Source organism: Dipodomys ordii, unplaced genomic scaffold (genome assembly GCF_000151885.1).
Source record: "Dipodomys ordii isolate 6190 unplaced genomic scaffold, Dord_2.0 Scaffold29, whole genome shotgun sequence".
Classification (NCBI taxonomy): domain Eukaryota; kingdom Metazoa; phylum Chordata; class Mammalia; order Rodentia; family Heteromyidae; genus Dipodomys; species Dipodomys ordii.
The window spans coordinates 2,977,557-2,990,395 of NW_012267245.1; the positions used below are offsets into that span (position 1 = coordinate 2,977,557).

A 12,839-nucleotide genomic window follows, 5' to 3' on the forward strand; every position below is an offset into this window, starting at 1 on the left:
CCGCGATCCTCAGATCTCAGCCTCCTGAGTAGCTAGGATTACAGGCGTGAGCCACCAGCGCCTGGCTAGCTAATATTGTTAATGCTAACTCAGACATACTTTATGAATGCTAGGGATTTCAACATGAATGCAAGAGTATGACAGTCTTGTCAGGGACACAGAAATGTTAAACATAAAACAAAACAATCGGAAGTGGCGCTGTGGCTCAAGTGGTAGAGCGCTCGCCTTGAGCTGAAGAGCAGAGGGACAGCACCCAGGACCAGAGTTCAGCTCCCATGACTGACCAAAAAACCAAAACCAAAACAAAACAATCCTGAAACCTAAGCTGGCTTTCACCTTTATTCCTGGCTACCCAGGAGGCTGAGTCAGCCTGGGCAGACAAATCTGAGATTCTTATCACCAATTAACCAACAAAATGCTGGAACTGTAGACATGGCAAAAATAATAGAACACTGTGAGCAGAAAAAGTAAATCTAGAGTGTGATACCCTGAGTCAAGCCCCAGTTCAGCCACTGCTTAAAAACTTAAGAAACTTAAGAAATTTAAGAAACTTAAGAAACTTAGCTACTCAGGAGACTGAGATCTGAGGATCATGGTTCAAAGCCAGCTGGGGCAGGAAAGTCCATGAGACTCTTATCTCCAATTAACGACCAAAAAACCAGAAGTGGCGCTGTGGCTCAAGTGGTAGAGTGCTGGCCTTGAGCAAAAGAAGCATGGGGACAGTGCCCAGGCCCTGAGTTCAAGCCCCAGGACTGGCCAAAAAATAAAAAGGTAATCTCCAGAGGAGCATCCCCCCATGGCCATCGCCCCCCACCCCCCAAAAAAAGTTGAGATTAGGGTAGTAGATGCCAGAGGAGGAGGAGGTTGAGGACAGGTTGATCAGTGGGTATAAAGTTCTGGTGTCTTACACAGTAGGTCCTATTATACAGCATTATGACTAGTAGACAATGTACTACTATTTCAAAAAGCTAGAAGAAATGGATTTAAATGTGTTTACTATAAACACATTTAACACTTGAACAGATGCATTAAACCTGATTTAAACATTACATAATACATACATGTATCAAAATATCACATAATTTTTGTATTTTCATATACCAATTAAAACCAAAGAAGAGCCTGAACAGTTTCTGCGTAGAGACTCACTACTCTTAATCCATTGTATGAAAGTAACCTCTGCGATACCGGCACCTCACCCCTTTGAGAACGGGCTTTGGGCCAGACACCAGTGACTCACACCTATAATCTTAGCTACTCAGGAAGCTGAGATAAGAGAATCACAGTCCAAAGCGGACAATCTACAAGCCTTTTATCACACCCAATTAACCTGCAAGAAGTGGAGGTGTGGCTCAAAGGGCAGAGCACCTGCTATCAGTGAAAAAGCAAAGAGAGTGCCAGGTTCTGAGTTCAAGGAAAAGGGCTTTCCTAGCTCAGATGCAACCAATAATGCAAGAAGTCCTCTAAGCAACTCGAAGCCTTTTGCCACGCAACTTCTTATTTGAGGAATGGGATGTGTTGGGGTTTGAACGCAGGGCTGTGTGCTCTACTATTCGAGCCACACTCTCACAGCCCACAATTCAACTTCTGTGCTATGACAGCAGAGAGCATCTGTTCACTCCTGTGGAGCACACGTTTAAAGGAAACAGAAACCTAAGAGCAATATGGAAGCGGAATGGACGTCAGGAAAGAGATACACTGACATAAGCTAGAAACAAGCACAGGAAGCTCAGGCATCCCGACAATGAAGTGATCGTCAGGCCAGAGAAAGACAGGGTGAGAGAAAATGGTCTCTGCTCAATGCAACCCACGCTATGCTGAGGAAGAAGCCTGCGACTGCAACACGACACTTACTTGTCAAGATCTAGAGAAGTCCGCACAGCTGTCCCGCTGCTACTCTTCTTCCTGGCTTCTTTTTGTCTCCGAGTCAACACTGAAAAGAAAACATTGTTAGTTGACAATGCCTAAAACCCCATTCGGTGGGGAAGAAAGTCCATGGTCTTTGAAGTGTCAACTTTTCCCATACTGAAGACAACACCTGCACTGTGTGTACCAAGACTGCCTTTCTGCAAAACAATGAGATTTAACGCCCTCATTCACTCCATGAAAGGTTTTTATGTGCTATACCAACGAGCAGAAATCATGAGATTTAGGGGGATTTAGTAGAGAGAGAGAGAGAGAGAGAGAGAGAGAGAGAGTGTGTGTTGTGTATCAACACTGGAATATTGGGAGCTTGAACTCATTTGCCTGGGCGCTGTCCCTGAGCTTTATTTTGCTCAGGGCTGGCACTCTACCACCTGAGCCACAATTCCACTTCTGGCTTTTTGGATAAGAGTCTTACAAACTTTCCTGCCCAGGCTGGCTTTGAACCCCAATTCTTAGATCTCAGTCTCCTGAAGAACTAGGATGACAGGTGTGAGCCACCGGTGTCTGGCTGGGAGTTATTCTTTCCCAGTCAGAATTTGGTCTGGTATGATACACAGCCAATAAGGCACTCCATGAAACATAGTAATGACCGTTCTAGCTCAGTATCTACCAAAGTCTAATATTTACAAAACTCTGCAGTATGTTCCGCTTATAAACATGGAACCTGCTTCTCCAAACAGTTACACAACCAGCCTCTACCACTACATTAAGACCTCTTCCCTACTTCCGGGATGTATAAATGCTTTGGCCCCCGATGATCTATAAATACTTTGTTTCACACCGAAAGATACTTGTTTATAAAAGCATACCATCTTAAGTGGTCTTGACCATCAATCAAGTGTTTTTCTGTCTTTATTTTTTGCTATAAAAACACTGACAATTTTATTTTTTGCCAATCCTGGGGCTTGAACTCAGGGCCTGGGCACTGTCCCTGACCTTCTTTTGCTCAAGGCTAGGGCTCTACAACTTGAGCCACAATGCCACTTCCAGCTTTTCTGAGTGGTTTACTGGAGATAAGAGTCTCACAGACTTTCCTACACAGGCTGGCTTTGAACTGTGATCCTCAGATCTCAGCCTCCAGGGTAGCTAGGATTATAGGCATGAGCCACCAGTGCCCAGCAGGTGTTAATTCTTTATCCAGTGTGTCACATGATAAACATGTGACGCTGAGTAGGCTGTGTGGTCTCTACCACAACTACTCTGCACTGCAGGAGAAAACCAGCCACAGACAATATAAACCCCTGAGTACACCTGTGTTCCAATCAAAGTTTACTTATAATAACTTGTATCTGACTGGATTTGGCCCAGGACTGGCTGCAGTGTGCCAACCCTTTGCATCCCGCCTTCCATAAATACTGCTGGGAAGCAATAGTATGGGCTCCTTTGGACTGCTAGGGGAATTCGCCTCCTCCAAGGGAAATGCCTTCTGTTGCTACGCTGCAATCTGGCTCAATTTGCATTTACTGGGAGCCATACTAATAATGTGTATTTGCCTCTGGGAGTATGACATGGAAGACCTGGAAAAGGAAGAAAGCACGGTTTTCCACTGTGCCCTTTTGTGAGTGCATGCCAGTACTAGTAATCTGAACTCGGGGTCTCACATTCTCACTAGGCTTTGTCACTCATGGCTAGTTCTCTACCATTTGAGCCAGGCCTCCACTTCCAACTGTTTGTTGGTTAATTGGAGATAAGCATCTTGAATTTGTCTACCTAGGTTGGCTTCAAAACAAGATCCTTGGGGCTGGGAAGGTGGCTCAGTGGCATAGTGCTTGCCTTGCATGCATGAGGCCCTTGGTTGGATTCCTCAGTACCACATAAGCAGAAAAAGCCGGAAGTGGGGCTGAGGCTCAAGTGGTAGAGCGCTAGTCTACAGCCAAAGAGCTGAGGGACAGCGCCCAGGCCCAGAGTTCAGGCCCCACCACCAACAAAAAACAACAACAAGATCCTTACATCTCAGCCTCCTAAGTAGCAAGGATTCTAGGCATGAGTCAACAGTGCCTGGCCACTATATACTTCTTTGTAATGTTGAGTTAAAAAAATTTTTTAAAGGGCTGGAGAAGGTAGATAGGTAGCTGCAGTGATTCATGCCTATAATCTTCTAGTCCAGAGGTACAGTTAGGAGGACCATCTTTTGAGGACAGCTGAGCAAAAAGTTAGTAAGATCCTATCTCAACAAACAAGCTAGAAGTGGTGGGTGGCATATGTGTGTAATTTTAGGTTAAGCAGCAAACATAGGAAGATTGTGGTCTGAGGCTAGCCTGAGACCCTATGTGAAAAATAGCCCAATCCCAAAGGAGTAGGGAAGGGGTGGTGTGGCTCAAGTAGTCAAACAGTTACCCAGCAAGCACAAGACTCTCAGGCCCAACCAGATACTACTAAAACAAGAGCAGGGGGGAGGGAAGGTAGAACTACATTACAAATATCCAGGCACCAGTTAGAAACTGAACACCTATTTCTAAGCTTCTGCCCAAGTCAGATTTTATAAAAAAAAATTAAAGTACTACAGGAGAAAATCGTCCAGGACACAGCTACAGACCCAGCTTCCAATCTATCAATCTACAACTTACATTTCTTCATCTTATGAATGGTGATTTCATGAGAAATTTAATCAAGTGCTTTGTTGAAATCAATTAAAGGGTCAGTGCCTCAAGATTACTGATTCCTTTAAGTTTTCTTTTCCCCCTCTCCTATTGGTCCCTCATATTGACTAACAAGCATAAAAATAAAGAGGAAAAAAAAACAATTTGGAAACCACTCCACAGACAGAGCTGGAAAAGGAATTACTTGCTTCCAGCACTTTATGTCCAGCTCTACTGAACTTAGTACATTTTTGCTCTTAACCATTTATGTCATTCTCCTTGCTATACCATGCAAATTCTGAATTCAGAAGTTTAAAAAAAAATCTGATCAGTGTTCTCAGCAGAGTTCAGCACGGATATTAATAAAAATCTGGATGATTAAATTCTATATTGGTAGCCAGATGCCAGTAGCTCACTGTAATCCTAGCTACTCAGGAGACTGAGAACTGAAGATCACAGTTTGAGGCCAGTCTGGGCAGAAAAGTCCTCTTGAGACTCTTATCTCCAGTTAACTACTCAAAACAAAACCCAAAACCGGAAGTGGTGCTGTGGCTCAAAGTGGTAGAGTACTGGTCTTGAGCAAAAGAACTTAGGGACAATACCCAGGCTCTGAGTTCAAGGCCCAGGTCCATAACAGAAAAAAAAGTCTCTATTTGATAAGCCAGGCATAATGGTACATGACCGTGATCCCACCACTTGGGAGGCTGAAGCAAAATGGATAGTAAAATTTAAGCTAGCCTGGACCACATAACAGGACCCTGTCTCAAAAAAATAAAAAATTAAAAAATGCACTAAAGTCCCTGCAAAGCTCTCATCAAAAGATAGGCTCAAGACAGGCGCTGGTGGCTGACACCTGTAATCCTAGCTACTCAGGAGGCTTAGATCTGAGGATCCCAGTTCAACACCAGCTGTGGCAGGAAAGTTTATGATATTCTTTTTTTTTGGGGGGGTATCCGGTTGTGGGGCTTGAACTCAGGGCCTGGGCGCTATCCCTCAGCTCTTCAGCTCAAGGCGAGTGCTCTACCACTTGAGCCACAGCACCACTTCCAGCCTTTTTTTCCCCTGCTTATGTGGTGCTGAGGAATGGAACCCAGGGCCTCATGCGTGCAAGGCAAGCACTCTACCACTGAGCCACCTTCTCAGCCCAGTCTGTGAGACTCTTATCCCCAATGAACCACCAGAAAACTGGGAAGTGGCGCTGTGGCTCAAGTGGTGGAGCACTCGCCTTGAGCTGAAGAGCAGAGGTACAGCGCCCAGGCCCAGAGTTCAAGCCCCGTGACCAAGTCCCTGCAAAGCACATATCATTATCTGTATTTTATAGATGATGAAATATTAACCTGACCAAGGTCACAAAGCCAAACAAACCCAACGCAAGGAAGGCAATCCATGTCTGACTGCAAGGAGTGTGCCTTTTTCTACAAGAGCAGACCGTCTCTCCCGGGAAGGCAAAGGATGGGAAGAGAGAAAGAGGTAAACGTGAGTGAGTAGGCAGGTAAAAGTATCTGAGGGACACCTCAGATGGCCAGGACTAAAAGGCACTTGAAAGCTAGGAGACACAACTACAATCAAGCAACACTACCTCAGCTGTGTGGACTCCATCCACCAGCAATACAAGTAGGACGGTGGCTTAGCAATGTCATGATGCATCCAAAAATAAAGAGTGTAGTCTACTGATAAACAGCACTGGCTCTGGAGTCAGAATGCACCCAACCTGTGCTACTACTACCTGTGTAACCTCTGAATATCAGTTTATCTTAAAAAAAAAAAAAAGGTCATATGGGAAACCACAAATAAAGTTGTACAAGCCACAGCACCACTTCCGGCTTTTTTCTTTTTGCTTATGTGGTGCTGGGAATCGAACCCAGGGCCTCAGGCATGCAAGGCAAGCACTGTACCACTGAGCCACCTTCCCAGACCCTATTTCATAACTTTATTCGAGGGCTTAAAAGCCATGCTTGAAACCAGAGCCTATCTGTGTACAATTTTGGTCTGTTTTAAATGGTTTCCACACTAAATTCTACACAGGATGGACAAGTAAATAGCCAAAGCATTACAGAATAGTTCTTAATACCATATAAACATCAGCACATTTGCTTTCAAAATTCAAAGATAAGCAGTCAAAAATAAACCGTATGGCTGAGTACTACTGTCTGCAGTCAAGACAAGGGCTCCTGGAGGAGAGTGGAAATTGCACAAAGAAAAGCGATTTCACAGAATGACAGTGGTTAAGTCTCCTCAGGTTGTCTTCCCCAGACTCGAAGCCCTCATTCAGTACACATGTTTGAGAGAGCAGGAAGCACAGAACTTCCTCCTGACCCCAGCACCTCATGCTGCCTGCCTGGGGCGGAGACTAAAACTACCAAAGAACTAACTCGTTCCCTCTGAAATACATGGCTACTTAAAGTTTAAATCTTAATTACAATTAGGTATAATTTAAAATTCAGCTGCTCTGTCTCCTGAGCCACATTTCAAATGCTCAACAGCCACAAGTGACTACTGTATTTGACAGTACAAGTAAGACGTTTTCCATCACGGCGGTGCTTTTCCTCTAAGAGATAAACAGCACCAATGCTGTCATGCCTCAAATCTGTTTACCTTGGGAGCCACAAGAAATCCAAGCTTCCAGGCCTAGCAGGGAGGCTCACGCATCTAGTTCCAACACTAGGGTGGCTAAGAGAGACACCTCATAAGGAGAAGGAAGGGGAGGGGAGGGGAGGGGAAGGGATTCCAACTTTCTCTGAATCTAAAGGTCCATTTTAGTGAACTCTATAGTTTTGTATATACGAGATGTAGTCTGATAAGAGGTTTCTTTTTTCCCTTCCTTTCAAATCTGAAAGGAAGAAATGACCTGTATTTCATTTCTAATTGCCCTGGCTAGAACCTTTAGTGCCATGTCAAAAGTGGAGAGGACATCTTTCTTTGTTCCTGGTTAAGAAAGCTTTCAGCCTTTCACCATTAACTAAGTAAATGGTAACAAAGGGTTTTTCCTAAGTGCCCCCTCTCAGGTTAAGAAGTTCCTGTTTATTTCTATTTCAAGTTTTTCAAGTATCTTATCAGGAAAGTGTATTGAGTTTTGCCAAATGCTTTTAGATATCACATAGTTTTTTGTCCTTTCTTCTATCATACAGTGTATTATGTTAATTGACTTCCTAATGTTAAGCCTTTCAGGTAACTTTTTGATGATGGAAGAGCACCAGAAGAACTTCTATATTACTCTGCTACTAAAATGATTAATCTGCTTCCATCCACAGCCACCTACTGTGGGTCTGCCTTTCTATTACATGAGATGAACTGCCCCGAGGGCTGACACACTAACTTTGCCATGTGACCCTGGCTCCTAGTACCTCTGGATTAATCAACCTGCCTGCCATCAGCTCTCCTGAATGATTACGTTTTCCCTCTTTTTCAGATAATTTCTATCAGCATACAAGTGTGTGGCCCTCATTCTCACCTGGTTATTTGTAACTTCATCTCTTACTATCTACTCTGCATCCCCACTTGCCATTCTCTACCACCCTAAATGATGTGTGACACCAAACTCTTAGTTTTCTCCTCCAAACCTGATTCTGCCCATGGTTCCATTCTCAAAAAATGAAATCATCACCATGTGCTGGTGGCTCACACCTATAACCCCAGCTACTCACGAGTGTAAGATCTGAGGATCAAGGTTCAAAGCCAGCCTGGGCAGGAAAGTCTGTGAGACTCATCTCCAATGAATCACCAAAAAACTGGAAGTGGTGCTGTGGCTCAAGTGGTAGAGCGCTGGCCTTGAGCTCAAGAGCTGAGGGACAGCGCGCAGGCCCAGAGTTCAGGCCCCATGACAACCCAGAACAACATTACATCTTTTTACATCTTGCCAGGAATAGTTCAAGGGCTTCCTCCTCAGTCACAATTTTTGTTTCTATTTCTCTACAGACTTATTTTCCACATAGTAGCCCGTCAGATTGCATCACCTGCTTATTTTCTACTTCTCCATGTCATTTCGTGGTATTTAGAATAAAGTACAAAACACTTGACTTAGCCACTGCTGACCTCCTTCCAGCTCTGCAGCTCTAATTCAGTTATTGTGGCTCTCTGCAACTTCAAAAACATATAACATCTTGGGCTGGGAAGTGGTAGAGTGCTTGCCTAGCATGCATGAAGCCCTGGGTTTGATTCCTCAGTACCACATAAACAGAAAAAGTCAGTAATGGTGCTGAAGCTCAAGTGGCAGAGTGCTAGCCTTGAGCAAAAGAAGCTGGGACAATGTCCAGGCCCTGAGTTCAAGCCTCAGGATTGGCAAGAAATAAAAATAAATAGTCTTTAAAAACATCATATAAAAATCATATAAAATCTTGCTTTCATATTTATTCTCTTTGCCTAAAGTGACTCCATTAAATATCTCCAAAAGTCTCTCATTTTTAATTTTTAAAAATCACTACTTCTCTGTTCCAGTCAATTTATACCCCCTATTCTTGCCTCATTTTTCTCATTTATTTATTTTTCTCTCACAAATGTAAGCTCTCAAAACACTTTCCCTTTCATTCTATGCTATGTTCAGCTTGTCCCATAGTTCCTGGGTTGTAGCAGATGCTGAATAGTTAGGTTGTAGGTAAAGAAGCCCAAATGGCCAGGTGCCAGCGACTCATAACTCTAATCCTAGCTACTTCTGGAGGCTGAGATCCGAAGACCATAGTTTGGAGCAAGCCTGGGTAGGAAGTCCGTGAGACTCTTATCTCTAATTAACACCCACCCCCCAGTAAAAGTGAAACTGTGGCTCAATTAATAGAATGCCAACATTGAGCACAAAAGCTCAGGGATAGTGCCCAGGCTTTGAGTTCAAATCTCAGGAGAGGAACAAAAAAAGGAGTAAGAGGAGGAGGAGGAGGGAGGAAAGGAAGAGAAGGAGGGAGGGAGGGAGGCGGGGAGGGAAGGAGGGAGGGAGGGAAAGAAAGAAAGAAAGGAAGGAAGGAAGAAAGAGAGAGAGAGAAAGGAAGGAAGGAAGGAAGGAAGGAAGGAAGGAAGGAAGGAAGGAAAAAAAGAAAAGAAAAACTAAATGAAAAGGGAAAGGGGAAAGAGAAAGGACAAATGGGACAGTAAGAACAATACAATGGTTAGCACCAATGGCTCATGCCTGTAATCCTAGCTACTCAGAAGATCTGAGGATCACAATTCAAAGCCAGTTCAGGCAGTTAAAGTCTATGAGACTCTATCTCCAGAAAGCTGGAAGTAAAGCAGTGGCTCAAATGATAGAGCGCTCGCCTTGAGCTAAAAGTTAAGGGACAGCATCCAGGCCCTGAATTCAAACCCCCCGGACCAGTTTACACACACAGACACAAGAAAATTGTGTGTGTGTTTATATTCATATATAAGCATATATATGTGTTGTATACATATATACACTCTCTCTCTCTCTCTCTCTCTCTCTCTCTCTCTCTCTATATATATATATATATATATATGGATGCTTAGCAGTGCTTCCATCTCAAAGAAAACAAAAAGGGTTCATACAAATGAAGCTCCTAAAAACACACTAGTCTTTTTCTTTTTGCCAGTCCTGGGGCTTGAACTCAGGCCCTGGGCACTGTCCCTGAGCTTCATTTGTTCAGGGATAATAGTCTACCACTTGAGCCACAACACCACTTCTGGCTTTTTCTGTACATGTGGTACTGAGGAATCGAACCCAGGGCTTCATGCATGCTAGGCGAGCACTCTGCCACTGAGCCACCTTCCCAGCCAACACACTATTCTTATTTGTGAAGTAGAAGCAAAAGATCAAGAACCACTACGTTGTTTTGTTTTGTGTGCCGGCACTGGAGACTGAATCAGGAGAGTTTTAGGGACTTAGAAATTCACCTATGATTCAGCCCAATGTAGGCCTCTGTAACAGTTCAATGTTTGCTTTTCACAGGCTTGTTTTTTGTTTTGTTCTGTTTTTGTTTATATTTTATGAAATATTCTATGTCTCATCCCCTACCACAGATCACTCTGAAGGAGGTTTAGGCATAGTTTCATCTATGCACATATCTACAAGGTAAGGGCTTTTACAAAATAGATCCACTGTTTTTTGCCTGTACCATTGTACATACTAGTCAGCAACCTCCTTTCCGTGTGTGTGTGTGTGCGTGCGTGCGCGCGCGCGCACACACTGGCATAAGAGGCTTGAATTCAGGGCCTGAGCACTGTCCCAGAACCAAGATCCCCAAATCTTAACTCGCTAGAATTACAGACATGAGCCACTGGCATCGAGCTAATTTTTCTTCTTTTTAGAAAATTAAACCAGGATCCATATTAGGTTTGCTTAAGTCAGGGTCCAAACAAGGTTTATGCATTATTTTGGTTAATATCTCTCTTAATTATCTTTTAATTTTTCAGTTATTACCTTGCCTTTCTTCCATTATGTTTTGTTAAAGAGATTTTTTTCTTTTCAGAAAATTCCTTTCTATATTTTTCAGATCTTACCCTTTTCTATCTTTAACATGTTTCCCTGTTCTTGAATAATTTCTGAAAACTGTTAATTCTATTTGAGACTTGATGAGATTCAGTTTAGTTAAAAAAAAAAAAAAGTAGCCGGACGCTGGTGGCTCATGCCTGTAATCCTAGCTACTCAGGAGGCTGAGATCCCAGGATTGAGGTTCAAAGCCAGCCTGGGCAGGAAAGACTGTGAGACTCCTATCTCTAATAAACCACCAGAAAACCGGAAGTGGCGCTGTGGCTCAAGTGGTAGAGTGCTCGCCTTGAGCTGAAGTAGCTGAGGGACAGCGCCCAGGCCCAGAGTTCAAGCCCCACGACCAAAAAAAAAAAAAAAAAAAAAGCAAAACTTTTTTCACAAGTACATTATAGCTGAACATTGGTGGCTGACACCTGTAATCCTAGCTACTTAGGATTGATTGCAGTTCAAAGCCAGTCTGGGCAGCAAAGTCCAAGATATTCTTTTCTCCAATTAACTGCTAAAAAGCCAGGAATGCTGCTGTGGTTTAACGTGATAAAGCATTAGCCTTGAGCACAAATGCTCAGGGAGAGGACCTAGGCCGAGACTGACATATAAGGAGTATTGCATATTATTATGCAATTATTATGGTACTGCATATTTCATACAACTGGGAGGTACAGCATACCTGATTGTCTTTCTTCTTCCTCCCTCCCTTTCTTTTCTTTTTTCCCTTTTACTAGGACCTGGGCTACCTACTTGGTTGATGCTCTACTACTTGAGCCATGCCTCCAACCCAGCTCTTTGCTATTTTGCAGCCTGGATCCAAATTATAACCCTGCAGACCTCAGCCTCCTGAGTAGGTAGGATTTACAGATGTGAATCATGATACCCTGACTTGATTCTTGTCATGATTTTAAGGTGGATCAGTTAAGTCAGACACTGATCTAACCCATTAGGAAGCTCCATACTAGCTTTGTTCATCACCTAGATACAGTATTTGATTAGGGTATCACCATATGTAAGTATTTTTTTTAATTATAAAAGTGGTACATGCTCATTTTAAAAAACAGTAACACAAAAAGGTATAAAGAAGAAACAAGCACTCTAAATCTAACCTCCTTTCCCTTAAATTATGGCAAACACTTTGCTATGTTTCTTTTTGTATTTATCTTTTATTCTTGCATAGTATTTCATCTTGTTTTTGAATACTGGTTGTTTAAATTTTTCATAGTTGTTAATGATGCTTTGACAAAACATCTTTTCCATAGCCCCATCTAAATATAGATAATTACTTCAGAATCAACCTCCAAACTATAATTCAAGGGTCAGAGGATACAAATAATTTTAAAATTCTAGATATACTGACAAATTACTTAAATAAAAACTACAGCTGCTAAAAAAACTGACTGAGCTATAAATATATAAGTACTAGTATGATCTAGATAAGTGACTTCTGAGACTACTAAATTATTCAGTACATCATAGATTGAAGAATTTTGTTTAAAAAAAATAATCTGGTAGAAGCCAGAGCCAGTGGCTGCTGCTTATAAAGCTAGCTAATCAGGAGGCTGAGACCTGAGGATCTGAGGGGGATGCAGGTGCTGATGGCTCACACCTGTCATCCTAGCTACTCAGAAGGCTGAGATCTAAGGATCGCAGTTGGAAGCCAACCCTAGGCAGCTAAGACTGTGAGACTCTTATCCACCAAAAAAGATGGAAGTGGAGCTGTGGCTCAAGTGGTAGAGCACCATCCTTGAGCAAAAAGAAGCTCAGGGATAGTACCCAGGCCCTGAGTTCAAGCCCCAGGACAAGAAAGAATGAAAGAGGGCTGGGAAGGTGGCTCAGTGGTAGAGCGCTTGCCTTGCATGCTCGAGGCCCTGGGTTTGATTCCTCAGCACCACATAAGCAAAAAGAAAAAAGCC

At 43.1% G+C, this 12,839-nt stretch overlaps 1 protein-coding gene across 3 annotated transcripts in view; it reads right to left on the reverse strand.

Annotated features, from left to right (window-relative positions):
- Window positions 1-12,839, reverse strand: part of Uimc1 (ubiquitin interaction motif containing 1) — a 79,768-nt gene that overhangs the window by 5,896 nt on the left and 61,033 nt on the right. For all 3 annotated transcript variants that reach the window (XM_013016122.1, XM_013016119.1, XM_013016121.1), the window contains one exon: window positions 1,855-1,933. In XM_013016122.1, coding sequence (XP_012871576.1) covers window positions 1,855-1,933 — 79 coding nt within the window. The remainder of the gene's footprint in view (window positions 1-1,854; window positions 1,934-12,839) is intronic.